The 21,571-nt window shown below is 39.6% G+C and overlaps 1 protein-coding gene across 1 annotated transcript in view; it reads left to right on the top strand.

Moving 5' to 3' along the window:
* TFEC (transcription factor EC) overlaps positions 1–8,164 on the top strand; it is a 39,954-nt gene extending 31,790 nt beyond the window's left edge. Inside the window, exons 7-8 of the mRNA XM_063134834.1 lie at positions 4,795–4,942; positions 7,700–8,164. Coding sequence (XP_062990904.1) covers positions 4,795–4,942; positions 7,700–8,077 — 526 coding nt within the window. The 3' untranslated portion in view covers positions 8,078–8,164. The remainder of the gene's footprint in view (positions 1–4,794; positions 4,943–7,699) is intronic.
* The last annotated feature ends 13,407 nt before the right edge of the window (positions 8,165–21,571 follow it).

The following is a 21,571-nucleotide window of genomic DNA, read 5'->3' as shown; positions in this document are numbered from 1 at the left end:
TCCACCCACACGGCACCAACACAGTTCCCAAATGCCCTTGAATTAAGCGACCCTGGCACTACAAAAGGGAGGGGCCTCCACTCATGGCGCTGCTCGGGGGAGCGCCCCGTCGATGTAGGTGGGGGAGAGGCTGAACAAACAGGGGTCCACTCACACGCCCGCCTGAGAAAAGCAGGTGAGAATGGCGGCCACACTAACCCCTGGAAGCGACTGCGCCTGGGCAGTAAAATTAGGCAGGGGCAGCGGCTAAGCCTGGCCAAGCAGGGGCAGTGTCAGCGGAGCCGCAGGCGAGGCCAGTCAGCGCTGCAAAAGTGGGCAAAAGTGGAACCGAAAGTATCGGCTCCGAAAGGGCAGAGCGCGGCCGCTCAAGCCAGGCAGAACAAAAAGAATGGTGAGGAGCCGGCTTGGGCCGCTCGCGTTGCACGGCCGGGGCCCCGGCCTGGCGATGCGAGGCCGGGGTCAGCGGTGCAGGTTCCCTGAGGGCCGATTCAAGGAGCAGTGGCAAGGCCTGGCCAGGCAAGGGCCGCTAAGATGAATAGGCCGGTAGGCCCGTCCGCATGGCAAAACCGAAACCGAAAGTATCGGCTCCGAAAGAGCTGCACGCGGCCGCACAAAAGAAGGCGAAACTCGAGAAGGGGAAGCTGAAAGGGAGTAAGAGGTGTGAGGCTGGGGTCAGCGGCATGGCCTGACCAGGCAAGGGCTGCTCGGTTGAAGTGCACGTTAGGGCTGTGCACACGGCAAAACCGAAAGCGAAAGTATCGGCTCTGACTTCATATCAGTTCCCATGTCTTTTTGGAGTGCCTCTGCAAAAGTGATGGGCCTAGAACACACATTTTGTATGCGGAAGGTCCCAGGTTCAATCCCCGGTATTTTCAGGTAGAGCTGGAAAAATACTGCTTGAAACCATGGAGAGCCTCTGCCAGTCAGTGTCGACAATACTGGGCTAGATGGACCAATGATCTGACTCAGTATAAGGCAGCTTCCTATGTCCCTATGATTGGGAATAGCTTATCTGTGAACCATTTTACAGTAATTTCAGCAAGCGTTAGCCAACCATTTCAGTACAATGCTTTGAATCAGATCTGAAATTATACACTTTTTAAAAATGGAATTGTGACTTACAAGTTGTGCCCCCATCACTTTGCAAAGGATGCCACAGAAGCTCTCTCTCTCTCTCTCTCTCTGTGTGTGTGTGTGTGTTTGTGAGAGAGAGAGAGAGAGAGAGAGAGAGAGAGAGAGAGAGAGAGAGAGAGAAAATCTCATCCTGTGCTCTTTCACAACTGTGTAGATCTTAAGGATTGAGACTGACAGCTGGAACTGAAGGAACGAACAATATGTTTCTGTCTCCTACAAGGGGTTTGACAAAGCATTGCTGTAAATATGTGTGATTTGAAAGCCTAAAGCAGCATTAGCGTTATCTGCTCAGTTTATTATTTACTGCCTCTGCTTTCATCTGTGGATTTATAATGCCACTCAGCTGAGCCTAAATGGTATGCAGCATTATGGTTGTGATGCCGCTGCATACACAAACATTATGCCTTTCATTTACTCATCTGTACAACCCTGCATGATACTTTGGATGAAATATCTGTTGACACTTATACCCCCTTTTTCCACCTCCATGAGCTAAGAAATATTTGATTAAATTATGGATTTCTATAACAATATAAAGCTGTGTGATACTAACATAAGTACAAGCTTGGCATAACAAGCCATTTTGAATGAACTCAGCAGTGAGAAACTAAATACAATCATAGGCCCTTCTAAGGAATCCCTTCCCCCACAGCACTCGAACCCAACTCAACTTTTTTGACTGTATCAGTCTAAGACGAGTGAATCGGTGTATTGTTAACGATATACCTGATATTGCCTCAGGAATTGCTGTTTCTTCATATAATAAAAGAATCATCTCTAAATCCTGAAGAAGCTTTTGTCTGATTGTTTTACATAGCCTGGAAAGTAATTCCATGTTTCATATAAAATATACTGGGTTTCTCTTGGTTGCAATCCAGATATAAGTATGGGCCCAGTTTGGAGCTCTTGAACTGCTTTAAGGTGGATTGAGCAGGGGGTTGGACTCGATAGCCTTATAGGCCCCTTCCAACTCTACTATTCTATGATTCTAAGGTGGGCTGTTGGGGGAGGGGGATATCAAAATTCTGCTGAACCAGGTTGTTGATCATGGACAGGAGCTAACTGAGCTAATTTTGCCTCAGATTCAAATCTTCAGACCTCTTGATTAAACCCACTTGGAGATATGGATGACCTCAGCAACCAGCATGACAAGTTTATAGTTTATTCAGTCCCAATTGTATTGAAAGGAAGGGAATTGGCACCAGTAAGGAGGCAGAAGAAAGAGAGGCGAGCTCTGGTGCTGTGTGTAAATAAACAATGCATGTTTTATTTTTGTAACGATATAAAAAAGCTCTATAAACAATGAACGTTTACACACAGCACCAGAGCTCGCCTCTCTTTCTTCTACTAATTGTATTGGCATCTTAATCCTGGGATACATTGTTGTGAACGTGTATAGGGTGGCATTTTGTTTAATTATTTGTTTACAACATTTATATACCGCTCCACATCTAGACAGATTCCTGAGAGGTGAACAATAAAAGAATAAAGCAGCATACTAAGTTTGTTTTTAAAACCAAGTACTAATTTAAAACCATGGCTGGTTAATCAAGGAAGACTTCTTGAAATAAAGATGTTTTCAGGAGGCATCAAAAACAGCACAATGTTGGTGCCTGCCTGACCTCCGGAGGCAGGGAGTACTGTAGAAGGCCACCACACTGAAGGCTCTTCTCTGGGTGGACTCCAGTTGGGCCATAGGTCAACATGGAACCACCAGGAGCATGCCCTCTAACTACTTCAGTGACCGGCCAAGTTGATAAGGAACAAAGTGCACTTTCAGGTGTCTTGGTCCCAAGTTGTTTAGGGCTTTATACACTAGTTTTATTTTGGTTGTACTTTTATACTGTAGTTTTAATCTTTTATATTTTATTTTGTTTATGCTCTACCTTCAGGTCTTAATTTTTGTGAACCACCCAGAGAACTTTGGCTATGGGGCGGTACAGAAATGTAATAAATAAATGTACCAAAACCTTAAACCTGTCCTGGTGGTGAATAGACAGCCTGTGTAGTTCCCTCAGCAAAGGACTTGCATGCTGAAAAGGGCAGCGCCCGACAACAGCTGAGATGCAGCATTCTGCACTAGCTGCAGCTTCTGGAGAGGCTTTAAGGGCAGCCCCAGATAGAGTGCATTGCAGTAAACCAGCCTTAAGGTTACTAGTGCTTGTACCAATGAGTCCAATTATCCTTGTCCAGGAGAGGCCATAGCTGGCCAACCAAACAAAGCTGGTAAAAGGCAGTCAGAGCCACCATGGCCTCTTGTGCCTCCAGTGACAGTGAGGGATCTGGGAGCGCCCCAAACTACAAACGGAGTAGTTTGATCTTTCGAACGGAGTGCAACCCCATCTAGAACAGGCAAGTGCAAACTCAGGAACCATACACCTGGAGGACTTCGGTCTTGCCAGGAATCAGCTTCAGTTTATTGGCCTTCATCCAGCCCATTCAGTCTAGGCACTGATCCAGGACTTGCACAGCCTCACCTGATTCAGATGTCACATTGTCACAGGAAGATAGAGCTATGTATACCAACTTCCTGTGGCCCCTTGTGAAGGGATGGAGCGAAGGTGATTCCATGATACTCCTCCTTGATACTTTCCATTGTCTTTTGATGTTTTTCTGGTGTTCATTCAACTTTATTTAGCTGCTACCTTTCTTTAAGCCATCACTTTGAATATACATCCAGGGCTGGACCAAAATTTTTGCTGTCTGGAGCAAAGTACAAGATGGTCCGTTCCCACATTCCTTATTCAAAAACCAACTGGACTAGTAGTTGAATCTTATTTCAGTGTGGTGAAGGGAGGGCATCCTCCACTGCACCTGAGAGCAGCAGGCAAGCTGAGTAGAAACATGGAGGCAGGCTGCATGGCATATACAACTCTGCTTTCCTACACCTTGCTGCTGTTCCATAGCATTTGCTGCTAGAGATGGTTGCACCCCTCTGCCTAATGGTAGGGCTGGTCTTTGAAACAGTGCATCTCTCCGTGACAAAACTTCGTTTGCTGCAGTTTTGTAACTCTGATGTGGTGCAACTTTTGGTACATCCCATTGACAAAGCTCTTAGGAACTGCTTCACTATGAATGTACAATGCATACAGAGCAATTGGCTTCTACACAGCATATAGAGAAGTTTGTTTTTATTTGCACTGTCACACTAGTTTTGTAAAATGACATCGGACGTTTTCTGTATATCATCGTCTATGACAATCAAATTTAGGTGAGAAATTCTGCCCAAATAAGCAAAAAGCATCCTCATTTGAAATGATCTTCAAAAATTTCGGCTTAAATTCTCAGTAATGTATGTTTCCTAGTTCATTAATGCAGAAATACTGCACATAGATTTTAATCTTAGAGTTAATAATAAAAGCAATTTTCACTAAAAATATAAAAACTGTAATGGTAGAATCATGATATTGCATTTAGCTCTCCCACAAAAAAAGTCACTTTATTACTTTCTTTTGACACTTATTTTCATTCTGGGATTAATTTTACTATATAAGGGCTTCTTAACTATTCTATTAAAATTTCCATTCAGAAGCAATAATATCTAAGAGTGAATAATGGTCATGTAAATCATTATTTCATATTAATGTAAAAGATTTTGTACGTTCTTATGAATTTTGCTGACATGCACAATTGTGAAAAGGTTATCTCTACTTTCCGCAGTGATATGCGCTGGAACAAAGGAACTATTTTAAAAGCATCAGTGGAGTATATCAAGTGGTTACAAAAAGAACAACAAAGAGCCAGAGAATTAGATCATAGACAGAAGAAATTAGAACAGGCTAACAGGAGACTTTTGCTTCGAATTCAGGTTTGTATAGGAATGTACCTATTTGGGGCCAAGCTGTTTTTTCTTTTTCTTCCCCCCGTCCCCCACTCCTTCTCTAAATTGTATCTACCAACATCTTTGCCCTCATCGTGAATACTTTATGTAGTAAAAGGACAACATTACAAAATTCATAGGTATTACAATCTTGGGCCTCTAATTTTGCAGGGCAGGCTGTTGCCAGCAACACCGTCTATCACAATGCATGTTAGAAAGAAAACAATACAATGACATGCTGCATTCATGCGCATGTTCTTATATTCAATCCACAGTGGGAGAAAACAAACAAACAAAAACATTCATTGGTTTGTTGAAAATAGTATTTGAAAATTCAAGAGTCCAATATACCACTTTTACTCTTTGAAAAATGTCCGTGACATTGTCTTACCTTGGGGTACATTGTGCCACATTAAATAAAGCCACACATCATCTTTCTGTGACTTTCTATAGCAGAGAGCACATGATTTACAACATACTTAATTGGGTAAGGTATCTGGTCTGCTTCTAGATAGCATTCCTGAATTTTGGTAGGTAATTAGCAGGTAGAAATGCTAGCAGGATTTTCTCATCACTTTTAAGTACTTAATGCAAGGCGCAATCTAGCCAAAGTTAAGCCCTTTGGAGTGGACTTGCTTCTGTGTATCTGTGTATAGGACTGGACAGTAATTAGGTGCTTAGCAGTACAAGCTTATACATGTCTATTCAGAAGTAAGCCCCACCATTGAGTTCAATAGGACATACTCATGGGGTAACTGCATATAGGATTGCACTGTAAATCTTTCACTGAAATAATAGGATTTGAGAGTGCTTAACTTTGTTAAATCATACAACAATGTAAACAGATATTTATTGTATGTGCCCATGTTTCTCCATACAAAAACAAATTTGAATACTAAATGTTCCAGACTCTAATAGCTTGCTTTAGACTTTGAAAAATGTCCATAATAGTGGCTGCATTCAAACATAATGATAAATGGTAGTTTATCATTATGTAAATAAGCCTTGGAGTTGTGCACTTCTCCTTCTGTCCTCTGCTGCAGCTGGAAAGAGAAAATCAGAAGTGTTTGCTTCTATTTTCAATTAATCACAATTTAGCATTATGTCCAAACTGTAAACTGGAGTGCATAGTTGAACTATGGAATTCATTTCCACAACATTGAGTGGTAGCCACCAATTTGGGATTGGACAAATTCATGGACAATAAGGCTATAAATGGCTAGTAGCCCTGGTAGCCATACCTCCAGTATTAGAGGCAGTACACCAGTTACTGGGGAACATGGATGGGAGGGTGCTGTTGCACTCATGCCCTGCTTGTGTGTTCCCCTTGGGCAGCTAGTTTGCCACTATGTGAACAGAATGTTGGACTAGATGGACCCATGGTATGATCCAGCATGACTCTTTTTACATTCAGTTAACTATGGTTTATTGAAACAAGACAGCAGCCATGTTCAGATGACATGCTAAACCATGGTGGTTAAGCATTTTGAGCTAAATATTATGACTTAGTGTGTCATATCAACCAGGACTTAGTATGCCATGTGAGCCATTCCTAACCATGATGGCTACATAACCATGGTTTAAACACGCTCGCTATTTATTGCAAAAGGCTTAGCAGCCTAACCATGTCTTAGAGTACTATCTGAACAGACCTAGCTTCATCAACAAAAGTCTGAAGCTGGCTTGTTTTAGTAAGCCATAGTTAAGACTAACCACAGTTTATGTAGGTTTGTATGTAACACTGAACTATTTTAATTAAAAAGAGAAGGAAAAGCTTCCAATCTTTTCCTTGCAACTGTTCCAGATAAGGAGAGAGAAGCAGGGAAAGAACATGAACCCAAGACTTGCTCATGCTCATTCACCTAATGATTTTGTTCTGACTTTATACTGTTAGTTTTACCCTACCCAGTGCCTGTTTACCCTACCCTGTGCCTGTTTGCTTTCTCTTCCCCTCCTTATTGTTTTATCATGGTTTTATTAGAATATAAGCCTATGCGGCAGGGTCTCGCTATTTACTGTTTTACTCTGTACAGCACCATGTACATTGATGGTGCTATATAAATAAATTAATAATAATAATAATAATAATAATAATAATAATAATAAACCATAGCTTATGTTATATCTGAATACAGCCAGTGTGTTGCTTTAAAATATAATTTAAAAAATGTGTGAATAGTATCAATTTTAAGTATACTATCAAAATAAATTTCAAAATTATATTAGCTTTAGTTTTCAATTTATCATAGTTTGGGATGGGCAGGTCTTTCAAGCTTGAGTTTATTGAGATCCACATTGTTTTGTAGTGAAGTCATTTCCATCCTTATTCTGTAAGTGTATTTTGTTTGTTTGTTTTACCACACAGAAATTAACACTTTTATGCACATTTTTCAAATGTGTTTTTTTTTGTATGCATGCACCCATAGAATGAAATGCGTTTGTGCACACCTTATAATGTACGCCATTTTGTTTGCACATTTTTCAAATATGCACATATTAATGAATACATTTTTGTTTAGTTTTGCGGATCGCATCACAAGTGCAGAAATGTATGGATTTCTGACTTGAAATTATGTTTGGGTCCATGTTTGGTTGAAAAAGGTGTGGATTTAGTAAGTCTGTTAAAAAACAAGCCTTCAATGGAGTGAAATTCTCAACCTTCCTGAATCATTGGATCAAATAAGTTACAGGGGGAAATCTTATCTTTTAGAGTGATTTTCTAAATATTTTTGTCTCAAACCACAGGAATTAGAAATACAAGCACGAGCCCATGGCCTGCCAATCATGTCTTCAATTGGCACTGTAGACTTAGTGTCCCATGTCATGAAACAACCAGCATATCCAGAAGAGAATTCAGTAGACTATTCTCAACATCTTGCAGTGGTCCAGGAGCCGCATTCTGACCTCAGTGACACATCTGCAGCTTTTTCTGATCCACTCTCCCACTTTACCGATTTGTCTTTTAGTGCAGCTTTGAAGGAACAAAGATTGGACGAAATATTACTGGATGATACAATCTCACCATTTGGGTCAGATCCACTTTTATCTTCTGTGTCTCCTGCTGTGTCCAAAGGGAGCAGCCGAAGAAGCAGCTTTAGTTCAGATGATGGAGATGATGTATAACATGGAAAAGACTCGCTGGTTATGGCGTTATTTTGTTGCTTTTACTTCAGTGGTGCTGTATTTATATTGCTGCTCACTTCATCTAAAAGAAGAAGTCAGTATTGGTTGTCAATAGAAACTGTTTTGGAATTTGTGGTTTAGGTGGGTGTGAACATCTCAGAAAAATGAGCAATAGAATGAAAAGTATGTTTTTGCTTGGAAGTGATCATATCCAAACTTCACAGATGATATTTTACATTGATTGTTATTTACTAGGAATGCTAAGATAGTACTTTTTCATTGTTTTCAAACACAAAACTAGACTGCTTTCAGGGCTATGTTGTGGCCCAGGACAGACAGCCATGCATGAATCTAGACCAGGAGGGTATGCTTTCCATTTCAAGGCATCTGAAGTACTGAGATGGAGAAGCTGGTACTTTTCTGTGACCAGGCAAAAGCCAAACAGCAGGCTCCTACTATTTATACCAGCATTGACCAAGCCAAAAAATTCTTGTTGCCTGTCAATTGCAGGGGCTGATGTTCACACCATATTATTCACAGACCACCATACCTCAATGAACTATGGCTCAGAATCAGAGGCACCAAGTTCAAGCTGGAGTACCCAACACCATGTTAAAATACATACTAGGGGTGTGTTGAATCCTCTTACTGTTCACCCTTTCCAGAGCAAAGGAAAGTTCAGATAATTTTATTTACTTATTAGGGCTGAGCCAGGAAAGATCTCCAACTTCAAAGGGTGTAAAATAAGAGTGAAGGGGGAGAGGGCTTTTCCACTGTTTTTGTGATGGGCGCCGAAACTTACCGTAATCACTATGTGCAATTTCCTCTGTTGCCACAGAACAACACATACCATTGTTCAGAATTGTATTTTTAATGGACATGTTTGAACTACAGTTTCCCTTAAAGTATTTGTAAAGTCTATGTGAAGATGCAGCATCGTTCCAGCATTGTTCTATCACCAGTCTGATAGAACCACTGCCACAAAACCAGCAGTGGTTGTAATGTATTTGTTATGGTGATTGATTGATTGGCTGCGCCTGTTTTGATTGAGTTGCTCCTGTTTTGATTATTCGGGGCTTCCAGCCAGCAGTTTCCAGGTAAGCCCCTTTTTAGTGTTTGTTCAGTTTGGTCCAAGAAGCTTCCAAAAAAAGAAGTATAGTCGAAGCTCCAAGCCTGACTCCTGGTCCTTATCTTAAAAATAATTAAGGACACAACAATGGTGGTGAAAGGAAAGGAAAGGAAAGGAAGAGAAGTAATCCTGTTTCACCCCAGAAATCGCTGCCCAATTTGAACAGTTCACTGGCCTGGTTCAGATAACACACTAACAATTAACCATTTTGTGGTTAAACGGCATGGTTTAGTGTGTTGTCTGAACCAGGCCACTATTGGCTCAGCCTAATACATAATGATTTTAAAAAGACATGCTAACTCTGAGGAATACAAATATTATCTTACCAGAAAGGTTGTATTACAGACATGTTCCTGGAAAGTATGTTGTTTGTCCTGCAGGACAGCAGGAATTTCATGGAATTTATTGTGAATGTTCTTTGAAGTGAAACTGCAATGCTAAAAACATTGTTTTGCAGTTCACTGAAAATCTGTTACATCAAAATTTCAATTATTTTAGTAAAAACAACAGAGTGTCTTAAGCATCTTAAAGACTAACAAATTTGTTCTGGCATAAGCTTTCATGGACTATGGTCTGCTTCATTGTATATATACACATGGTGTGGGATGGGGAGATGGAACAGAGGAAATATTTTAGTATTAGGAATGTATGAAAGAGATAGACATTAGGGTGACCATATTTTGGAAACCAAAAAGGAGGACAACATGGTCGCCCCCAAAGGGGCATGTCCCGTACCAAGGGGGCATGCCGACCCGAACATAGCCTTGGTCACATGTCTGATTTTACAGCACACATTTAAGACAAATCTGTTCTACATAACATCTTAATGTTAAAATCACTGAAATAAAGAACAAGTGAGAGATTCAATGTATCTGAAATTAACTTCACTCACTCCTACTTTTGTAGGTTTTGCTGTACTTTGAAGCTTTTGCTATACTCTGTGTGTTACATTCTCCCTTTCCCTCAAATATATTTTCTGACTGTATCTTCACTCATTGCAAGCTGTTGTTGTTGTTAACAGGGTTTGCTACTGTCCCCAGATTTATTTAAAATTTGGTATGGCTAAAGCTCTACCTAAAAGCTATCATGGTGCCAACTTTCAGCTCTTTATCTTTAAAAATAACAGTTTAAAAAATAATAATTTTAAAACCTCATATTTTAAAAAATTCCTAACAAATCAATGGATGAACAGATCTGTTTCAAATTTGGTGTGGCTAAAGCTCTACCTAAATCCTATCATGGTACAAAGTTTCTTTAACTTTAAAAATGACGATTTTAAAAATAATAATTTTAAAACCTCAATTTTTAAAAATTTCCTAAAAAAATCAATGGATGAACGGATCTGTTTCAAATTTGGTGTGGCTAAAGCTCTACCTAAATCCTTTCATGGTGCAAAGTTTCATCTCTTTATCTTTAAAAATGACGATTTTAAAAATAATAATTTTAAAACCTCAATTTTTAAAAAATTACTAAAATATCGATGGATGAACGGATCTGTTTCAAATTGGGTTGACTAAAGCCCTTCCTAAGAGCTACCATTGTGCCAAGTTTCATGTCTTTATCTTAAAAAATGACAAGAGTTATAACCATTTTTGTTAATTCCCATTAGAGCTGCTCTTTGGGGGGAAAATCCAATTTCCCCTCCCCCCTCCCAGATTTGTCATCAAAAACCTGGACAAATCCGGGCAAATCTGGTCATATGGTCACCCTAATAGACATAGATCTGGAGGTCAAACAGACCAGAAGAAAAAGTGAGTGAGTGAGTGAGTGAGTGATAGAGAGATGCAGAATTCCTGCAATTGCAGTGTTACATGTTATACCCATTTTGATGGTGCAAAAAGCAGATTTAAGCAGAGCCCCTTGTCCTTCTCACTGGAGACAGTAATCCTGAGTATAATATCTTCCCTCTCCAGCTGTCATAATTTCAGCTAAATACAATATAATAAGCATAGCTTGTTAACTTTGCTATTCTGTACTACTCTCCAAATATTTTGAATTTTACATGCGGTGGTGTAGCTAGGGCAAGATCTTTCAGGCCAAAGTCTGGAGAAGAGAAATGTGGAGGAGTGTGTGTTTCACAACTAAAGTAATACACATGGCAGTCTAAAGGGGGTCTTTCTAGGATCATTATGTCCAGAGTTTAAAATTACCTAGCTGTACCACTGGGTACACCATCTTGTTACCCTTGCTATGATTGCATGTTATACCTTCAATGCAGAAGAATCCTGGGCGGGGTTTGAGAGGGGGAGAAATTAACAATTCCATTGTACGAGAGAGCGAGAGAGCGCTAGCTTCCTTTTGATACTTTATTAATTTGGATTTACTATCCAAAAGGTGACGTCAGTTGACCTTAGAATCACAGTGGATTATTAGGGTAACTATATGCTTTATGGTGGTAATACACTTGTAATGGACTTTTGGAAAACATCTAGATTGATGATGTAATAGAGGTTTAGCAGTAAGAGGGCATGGGTTACTAACATCATTTTCGTATCTAGTGAGATCCTTGAAAGCAGCATGGGTTCTTGAAGTGCATAAATAGAATAATTCTGTATCAAATATTATAATATATCAGGAAATAAGCTGGCACTCATCCTTCCCAACTTTGTTCTCAGAAAAGTTAAGTGATGTTTCAGAAGAGGAAAGAGAGAGAGAGAGAGATCTAGACAGTTTCAAATTGGCTTTTCACAGAATTTTCTATTATATTAAGTCACAGGTGGACAAGTCCTTAATGGAGATAAGGAAATTAAATATGAATAGGCAACACGGTTTTCTCATTCACTTTCTGTGCAGGTGCTTGGACCCTCCTTTGAACCCTCATGTTTTTAGAAGGTCTTGAAATGTCTTGCTTATCTGAAAAATATATATTACAACATAGACACATCAATGTTTAAAATATTCGTTTGCATCTTTTTTAAAAATAAAAACCCTCCATTATGAAACACTAACAGACTAATCCACTGACTATTGGATTCTACACCAATCTTTGGGTGAGCAGCAACTCAGTGCAGATTGAAACCCCTAGTATATTTGGTCAGACTCAAGTTGTGCACCAATCTCAAAAATAATTGCCGTGCAAATTGTGTTAAGTTTCTGCATAGTGCCTTTGGCTTTGGGATTTGTGCCTTTGTTATTTCACAGACACTCAGCACCTAGCAAGATCAAGCCTTGGGAAATCTCATATTGAGCTCTTTATAGAAAGGAGATGGAGCTTTCCATCTTAGTTCATGCAATGTTTCCATGAATGAGAGAGGACCGTACTAATATTTGAGTATATGCTACAAATGTAGTTTATAGGAAATATGTCCAAAAGGCTTCCAATGCAGCTTTAATCAAGTCTTAGTAATGGGTATGTGCTCTTCGTAGGGTGCAGGCCCTAGGAACTTACCACTAGAATATTCATTGGAGCAGGAGGGCTGGATATTTCCTCCCTCCCCCACCCACAATAACAGTTATTCAAGACTCATCTTTTTCCTTCAGTATATATGAACCAGTAAACTCATCATTATGCAAAAAGAAGAGGAATTGAATTATTGCTGTCTTGTTTAATTTATGAAATGGATATTGATACTCATTGGACCAAAAAAAAAAAAAAAAGGCCCAAAACCTAAAGTATTTTATGGCCTACAGTGAAAATATGAAATGCTAAAATATGTGAAAACATTAAAAAAGAATAATAATAATACTGTTGCTTTATAGTATAAAGGACTGAGAATAATTCAGTCACTTAATCTTAATAAGAACATTGTTATTATAATACATTTGACTGTTATAGGGTTGTATATAAAATGGAGAATGTAAAATTATTGTAATTTAAAATTATGTTAAGTCCTTTAGATCAGTTAAGACATTTACATTGCTATTATGAGGCTGTAGAGTTATTTTTTATAGTAATTGCTATTTTTCACTGTTAATACAATCACTTGTTTTCTAAGTAACTATATGCAACAGAATATGCTTTATTACACACCTTTTATGCAATCTTTATTAAAATACTTTTCATATGGATTGGTATTTATGTTTATTTTAGGTATGTAAAGAATTAGGTCTTTACATGACCCGCAAGAAGTTGTTTTGTTCAGATTGACACTAAACATCACATCCAATGAGACAATACAATAACATCACAACATAATAAGCACACCTGAGAGGATACGAAGCAGAGATGAAGCTGCACAACAGCTACACATTGAATCCATTATTAGACACACTGATCCAGTAGTGTCCCATTATATAGTTAATACAATATTTAATATATTTCCTCCTTTCTGTTTATTCCTGCTTCTAAGGCTTTGGTTTATGAGAAACGTTTTCAAAATGTTGCAAAACCGCTAGCAGGCGAGATTATATCAGTTAATTCATGAACAAAGCTCTACAACCCTTTTTAATATACTAGATGTTCTCCAGACAATCTAGGATAAACAGAATGTTATACTTTAGGATGTCAAACATTTTAGAAATTTGATAACTTGACAACATTTTTGTCACTCAGAAGATACCCATGTTTAATGAATTAAAGTAAGGATTTGAGCTTTAGCATTCAAAATTCCCAATGCTAAGTGCTATTAGAATATATTTGCTAGTTTATGTATGTGAAGGAATGGTATGCAGTGATTAAATGGGAATACAATTTAGCAAGAGCTTTGTAATCTTTATGCATACTTTAAACACTGCTTTTAAAAATGACAATTAGTTATATATCAGATTTATTTGCTTTGCGATTATTTAATTATAACTCTTTTAATTATTGTGTTGCCAACAGTGGAAGCTAATTAGAATTCTTGCGGTTCATTTAGAATTTGATGAACTAGCAAAGGAAATTTGACTTTTGCATGTGGCAACACACTTGGGTTCTGAATCTGCAAAGGTTTCAGGGTGTTGGAAGCCAAAGAATGATCAGCGTAATGCAGTATTGGGTCTGTAAAGGTTAAATAGCACAAGGAAATTGAATCACAATATACAAATTGAGAAAGCATTGTCTGCTGGTTACTTGATTACAGACAATGACATTAGTCAAAGGCTTCCAATCAAATTCAATGTCAGCATCATTTTTATTGACAGACAATGTCGATTACAGGCGAACCTGTGAAGTTTTGACACTAATCAGTGTCAAGCCCACAAATCTAATCTAGGATGCTCCAGTAGTACAGGATGCCAACTGGTATGGGTTAAATCATAGATACCCATCAACTTAAATCTATATCAGTTTCATTAATTGGCAACTACAAGACAAGTGTAGAATGCTCAGGATGGCGATGATTCTGATATAATCCACCACATTGTGGTTAAGTATATGATTCATGTAATAAGAAAAAGGTGCCTGCAGGCTATTGTTCCTAGCATGGATTAAAATTTGCATATTGCTTCTCCTTATGTCAAAACATCTGGTGTCTGCAAATGCTAACATTTCGTTAAAAAGTTGCATGAACAAGGAAAAGTGGACTGGAGATATTGCATGTGACTCATTCGAGCATTATAATTGAATAAGAGGCTAGGTTAGGGAGAGAAAGAGTGCCGAAAAACAATTGCATTGTGAACATTATGGATTCATGGGGAGGGACATTCCTCATATTGTGCAGGAACTAGCTTTTCCTTCCAGATTTCATTAAAAATGACAATTGTTCTTATTGAGGTCATATGCGACCCTGGTGTGTCATTATTAAGATAATATAAAGTTATTAATTTATGTCGGAAATTTAAGGAGAATATTTTCCCCAACTGACATTATTAATTCACATGCAGAATGTCCAGCAACATTATTCTAACCGCCCACTGGAAATCTTTCTAAACACACATCACACCTCTCCTTATAACTCAGGATGCATTCATTTCAGATCCTGGGCTGGGATAATTTGAACATCTTCTTCCCTCTTATTGGTTCACGTGGCCCAGGGGCTGTGCTGGGTATTAGAAATAAAAACTGTTCATCTCAATTTCTTAATGGTAGGGGTGGTAAAGGCTTTGTGGCCATGGGAATTCAAGAAATTGGACCTCTACAGTGAGGGCACTGAGACACAAGACTTGTCAATGTGGAGATGGTATATCAAGCAGCGTAGTCACATATTCTATAAAGACCCCAATAAGGGCTCCTTTTGAGGCATAATTATTTAGCATCATAGTCACATAGAATATTCAATGTGACTATGATACTAAATAATTGTGCCCCCAAATGATCCCTTATTGGGGGACTTTATCTATGGCATATTTAAGATCATGGTTAATCTAGACCAAGACTTCCATACTGTGGAGCCATATGTAACATTCTAAGAGACAAACTACACATTACACTCAGGGTTATCTTTTTATTTGCTCTAGTGTAGGCATGCATGACAAGATGGAATAATGTTGAATATTTATTTATTTATTATAATGCTGGATTCTTGATTGTCTCTACTGAATCATAATTTCAAAAATGCGGAGCTCATACAAGTTCATTGAAGGCTTAACATACCTCCCCCATTTACCTCTAGACCTGTCAAAAGCATATAGCATTTTAAAGGACCATACTGACCATCAAAACAAAGTTCTTAATGCTAAAACACTATAGTACTATATTCTATATATATCAATGCCTGCTTAACACCTAGGCCATCAGAATTTTAGGAGATTAGTACACACACAGAGAGAGGGCATGTCTGCACCTAGAGAGGGGAGGGGGAGGATCTCCTCCCCTTCAGTCCACACACAGCACGCGATGTCCCGGGAGGAAGGAGGACATCGTGCCCGCCATTTTGGTTGGTTTTTTTTATTATTGAAGAAGAGCACATGTACGCTTCATCGAAAAGGTTGGTGTTGTGTTGTTTTTTAAAAAAATCCTGCTCCTCCCTCTCACCCCTGATGGGCACGGAGCTCCTGTATGCCTCTTTGGAGGAAAGGCAGGATATAAGACTATAAAAACATAAGACGTGCCATGCTGGATCAGACAGAGGGTCCATCTAATCCAGCACTCTGTTCACAAACCAGCTGTTGTCCAAGGACCAACCGAGCAGGACACGGTGCAACAGCACCCTCCTGCCCATGTCCCCCAGCAACTGGTGTATATCGACTTACTGCCTCTGATACTGGAGGTAGCACATAGCTATCAGGGCTAGTAGCCATTGATAGCCCTCTCCTCCAGGAATGTATCCAACCCCCTTTTAAAGCCATCCAAATTGATGGCCATCACTATCTTTTGTGGTACTGAATTCCATAATTTAACTATGCGCTTTGTGAAGAAGTACTTCCTTTTATTTGTCCTGAATCTCCCACCAATCAGCTTCATGGGATGACCCTGGGTTATAGTATTATGGGAGAAGGAGAAAAATGTCTCCCTATCCACATTCTCCACACCATGCATGATTTTGTACACCTCTATCATGTCTCCCCTTACCTTCCTTTTTTTCAAAGCTAAACAATCCCAGCTGTTGTAACCTTCCTTCATAGTGGAGATGGTCCAGCCCCTTGATCACTGTAGTTGCCTTTTTCTGAACTTTTTTTCAGCTCTGTAGTATGTTTTCTTTTAGGTGTGGTGACCAGAACTGTACACAGTATCCTATGTATGGTAATAAACTGTAATAAATAAATATTTATTTTTATTTGAAATCATTTTTATAGTGCCACCTCAACATTTCTGAAGAGAAAGGGAAAGAATCCACCAACACTCTTGAAGTTGAGTGCACAATATATAGGGAGCCTAATGTGTTGTGCATATACAAAAAGCCTCAATGCGATTTAACCAAGCCAGCAGTCATATATTAAGTGTCAATGGACATTTAGCAAACATTTAATAAACATTTAGCAAAGTTATAGGTGATTAATAAGGACAAACACATGTCATAAACATGAAAGTATACAAACAAGGGAAAACGTATAAATGTAATATTAAACGATGACTCCGGATTGTATGCACCGTTTCCAACTTCGTCAGTAATACACGTTTTCAATTTTCAAAACAATTACTCCGGATTGTATGAACCATTTCCAACTTCGTAAGTAATACATGTTTTCAATTTTCAAAAGTTAAGCATTCACCATAACATAAAAACTTTCACCATAACATAAAAGCTTGGCATGTTGGCTGCAGGTTCTAACCCCCGTGGTAGACTGTTTGCTAAAATACAGACAAATAAATGGACGTTGGTAAACATTAAGCTCCACTGTAATTTCCTGAGAGTGAGTATGCCAATGGTGGGACACAGGGATGTATGAGACATTTGAATGGGACAAGGGATGTATGAGAAATTCATTTAAGTTCAATTTTTATCAGGATTTATCTAGTTTGCACCTTCTGGACCAAACCTGGATTCAGGCACAATTTGTGGTCCATACGTTTCTGATCCTGCAATGTGACTTGAGGACCAAAAAAATTGTGTTTGAGAGCATGAAAGAATGCATACCCTTGAAAAATGTGTACAAATACGCTTTAATCAATGGGAGAAGAATGTGTACATTCTTGGGATGAGCTTCAAGATGGAATCTGGAGAAAGATGTGCACAGCTGATGCATGCATTTGAAAAAGGAACGCATAAAATACACAGATTTTCATGGAACAAGTTGAAATGAGCTTCAAGATGGAATTTGGAGAACTTCAGTGACCCCAAGTTTTGCTGATTAACACATCTCTGAAATACTTTTGAGTAGACGTATATAGGATGGCACTATTAATTTGTATGATCAGTCTGGGGTGCAGGAACATGAGAGCAGGGGAAAGTTATGGAAGTTGGAAGTCATGACCCTTTAGCTTGCTCTGTTTGTAGGAATATAACCTAATTCAATTCTTATGCTAATAACTCAATTACATTGAATAAATGCTACAGAATAGACCCTAACTAAAACTACTGACAAGCTATCAAGCAGACTTGAATTTCATATTTATATAGGCATTTAAAAGACCTGAGTCAAAGCGCAGCAAAACTGGAATTTCTCATGCTGACTAATTGTTAGGCCCTTTCTACACCTAAGGATAGGAAAATGGAGGGATCGTCCCTGCCTGCTCCCGGAATCCCCTGTGTCATTTGCATGCACAGGTCTTTTCCCGGGACGATCCCGGGAAAAGAGGCAGGTGTAGAAATGGCCTTAGTGAACTAACTAGTATCTATTTTGGATAAAATTACATGTCATATGACAGGAATGCTGCTTAAACAATTTCCTTTTATTTCATGCCTTATGCATCGCTGGGTTTCCACATGCACCCCTCCCCAGGTATTCTTCTGTTGCTTGTTTCAATTTGCAAAGTTTCCTTTTTAGCAACCCCGTGTTTTTCTTCAAGAAAAGAAATGAACATGTTTACAAAAGAAAACCAGTCAAGCCATACATGTTTTGATTAGGCAACAGAAAGTATTACAATTCCTTTTCAACACTCTTGGCATTTAATATTTACCTGTAGGCATGTATGAAATACTTCTGATAAAATGGCAGCTACTTATAATTTACGGAACAACTCTAATGCGGGCAGTCCATCCTAAACTGACAAAACCCAGATATTCTCTTAATTTTACTCCAAGGAATTTTAAACTGACTCTGTTAAAGCCAAGGTTATTTGCCTTGGGGATGCCTAATGGAAGGATTATTATAGCAGTGTCCACAAATAGGTATCTTGAGAGATCCGAGGCCAGGGTACTTCATTGACAGTTAATAGATTGCGCTATTGCTGTATCGCAGTGATCTTTGAGGGCAAGGGTCATGCCTTTCCCTTAATATTTAAATAAAGATACTTGACTAGAGCAGAAAACAGCTTATTGCCAGTTATGGCTGCTGCTCAATTTACAAGAACCTTTACAAAGTCATGCTAATTCCCGGCCTCCTTAGAATGCACGGTAACCTTTCATAAATCCATCTTTTCCAGATGTCCTTGGAAATGACAGTTATAAAACTACAAATGATTTGTAATGCAAAATGGGGCTGGCAGACTTGAAGATTACTTCTCTCCATGTACTAAAATGACTGAAGACTATAGCTAACAAAAGGTTTAAAATGCATCAATAAGTATGTGCCAAAACAGTTCACGAGGCTCTTAAATATGTTTAATAACTACTGTTGTGAGGGAGACAGAGAGAGAAGGGGGACGAATTGAAGTAATTTTGTATCCTATGACAAGCAAGCATCCCTATCCTGGAGCAGAACTACTAGTTATCCTGCTAAACATTTATACACAACAAATGGCATTTCAGGTGTCTCTGTTTGTAAAGTTTTTTTTAAAAAAAGAGATTTACATCAGCATCTCCCAATCTGGTGTCCTCCAAATGTTTTGGACTTCAACCCCCATGATCCCCAGTCAGCATGGCCAATGGTCAGGAATGCTGGGAGATGTGGTTCAAAACAACTGTTAAGCACCAGGTTGACAGGTTGGGGAAGGATGGATTACATGGTTAAGATCTCCAAGTTTTCTTCTTTATATATAGCAAAGATGTCCTTCTTCTGTATTCTTATGGGCCATTCTATTCTCCAGATAGAAAGTGGGGGCTGGAATATTTTTTTGTTTTCTTTTGGCCACAGAAACTGAGTGGAGTAATATGGCATCGTAACTGGAGTGGAGCTGGAGCTCAGTGGTAGAACATATGCTTTGGGTTTCAATTCACCACATCTCTGTTTAAAAGGATGGTGCTGCCAGAGTAGGTGAAACCCCCCTAAACTCAACGGTTTAGCCCAGTTGGGCTGGACTCATCATTCAGGAGAGAGCAATGAGCAAAATAGCTGGTTATTCAGGGGTTCTTATCATCATGTATAAAGCAAGTTGACGTGATATGTGCATATGATTGATAAGCAAGGGGGTTGGGAAATCCATTTTTGTATCCCTGGTATTTGCGATAGTTGCTGCAGAACTATGACCTTCATGTTGTAATTAAAAACTTGCTATTTGCTGCTGTTGTTCGGTTGCTTTGGGACTAAACTTATCTACAGAGGAGTGGTGAAGTGTCCAGTACCCTGGTGAACCACAAGAACATTGGAGTGGCTAACTGTAATATTTTGCAAGCAGGATTTATATTTCACTCTGGCCAGACTAAAAGTTATCCTAATTATGTACAGCAGAGCTGTGTATGCTTGGGATATTTAGTGTAAGCACATGTGGGCCTGATTCGGATGAGGATCATACTCATTTGGGAGGGAAGGATTTAAATTTCCTCCTCCCATTTTTAGCCTGAAATCCACCCTCCTGGGGGAAGGGGTGTTAAAAAAAGAAAGAAAAAGGGTCCCTATTGGAATCTTTATAATTTTTCATCTTTCTTATTCTTTTTCTAAGCTGGCCTGGGAACATGTTAAAAAGAAATCATTATGTTTGCTGCACTGAACAATCTGCTTTGAAATGGAAAGGCTGGATAAACATGTCAAAATAAATAACGCAACAGTCCTATACATATATACATGGGAGTATATCCCATTGAATCCAGCGGGACTTACTTCTGAGTAGACATGCGTTGAATTGCACTGCCAATAAATAAAGTCTATTATAGGTGCTACATGACTGGATCAGAGTTTCCAGAAGTTTTAAAGCACTGGATCTAAGATTCCAGTATTGATTTTAGTTTACAAGTAAGGGCACTCTGTGCAGACTGCTTTAAATTGTTTCCTGAGGTCACTATTTTTTTTTTAAAAGGGACAGAACTGGAGTGCTTTTGTGCTCCAGAAAAAAATAAAAGGTAAAAAAAAAGCCCTGACCCCGCTCCCCACCCCACCCCCGATGGTCCTAGACTCCCCCCGTCCCAGCTCCTTCCCTCTGATGACCCCCACTACTCACAGGGAAGAGGGAAGAAGCTGGGACGGGATTGTCCTGGGACCACATGTAAAACCAGGATTACTGATCCTGGGATCCCCTGTGTGTCATTTGGACACACATGGATGATCCTGGGATGATCCCTTCAAAAAATGATGGTGCATATTGATCAGATCAATGTCACCATTCCATTCCCAGCTTTTCTTCTTTAGGATGTCTCCCTTCGAGTAGTGAAAAACTCCCATCCCATTCAGTGAGCTATTTCTCTGGATGTGAATGTCATGTGGTAACAATGGACACTTGGGGCGTTGCTAGACGTACCGGGTGTTCCGTCGTTGAGGAGCGGTGAAAGCGGCTTTTCCCGTTCAGCCGTGACGCCTCATCATCCACACCTGCCTTCGATTTGTGGCGGAAGTTTGCGCCGGTTGTGCTGCTGCCGCCGCGAGAACGGTTGCGCAGCCACACCGGCCTGATTGCCGCGGCTTTTTTTTCCGCTCGCTGCACGGTTTGCGCACGTCCGAAAGACCGCAAACTTGCGCAGCCGTCAGCGATGCCGCCGCCGGCCCTGGCGGCGGCAGCGGCGGCAGTGCCAGTGCCAGCCGAAGTGCTGCTGGTGCTGTTGAGGGTCAACATTGATGCGCTCACTTCCTGATGGGGGTCGTGGCGGGTGTCATAT

Source organism: Elgaria multicarinata, chromosome 9, assembly GCF_023053635.1.
Source record: "Elgaria multicarinata webbii isolate HBS135686 ecotype San Diego chromosome 9, rElgMul1.1.pri, whole genome shotgun sequence".
Taxonomy (NCBI): domain Eukaryota; kingdom Metazoa; phylum Chordata; class Lepidosauria; order Squamata; family Anguidae; genus Elgaria; species Elgaria multicarinata.
This window is presented reverse-complemented; position numbering and strand designations above follow the sequence as displayed.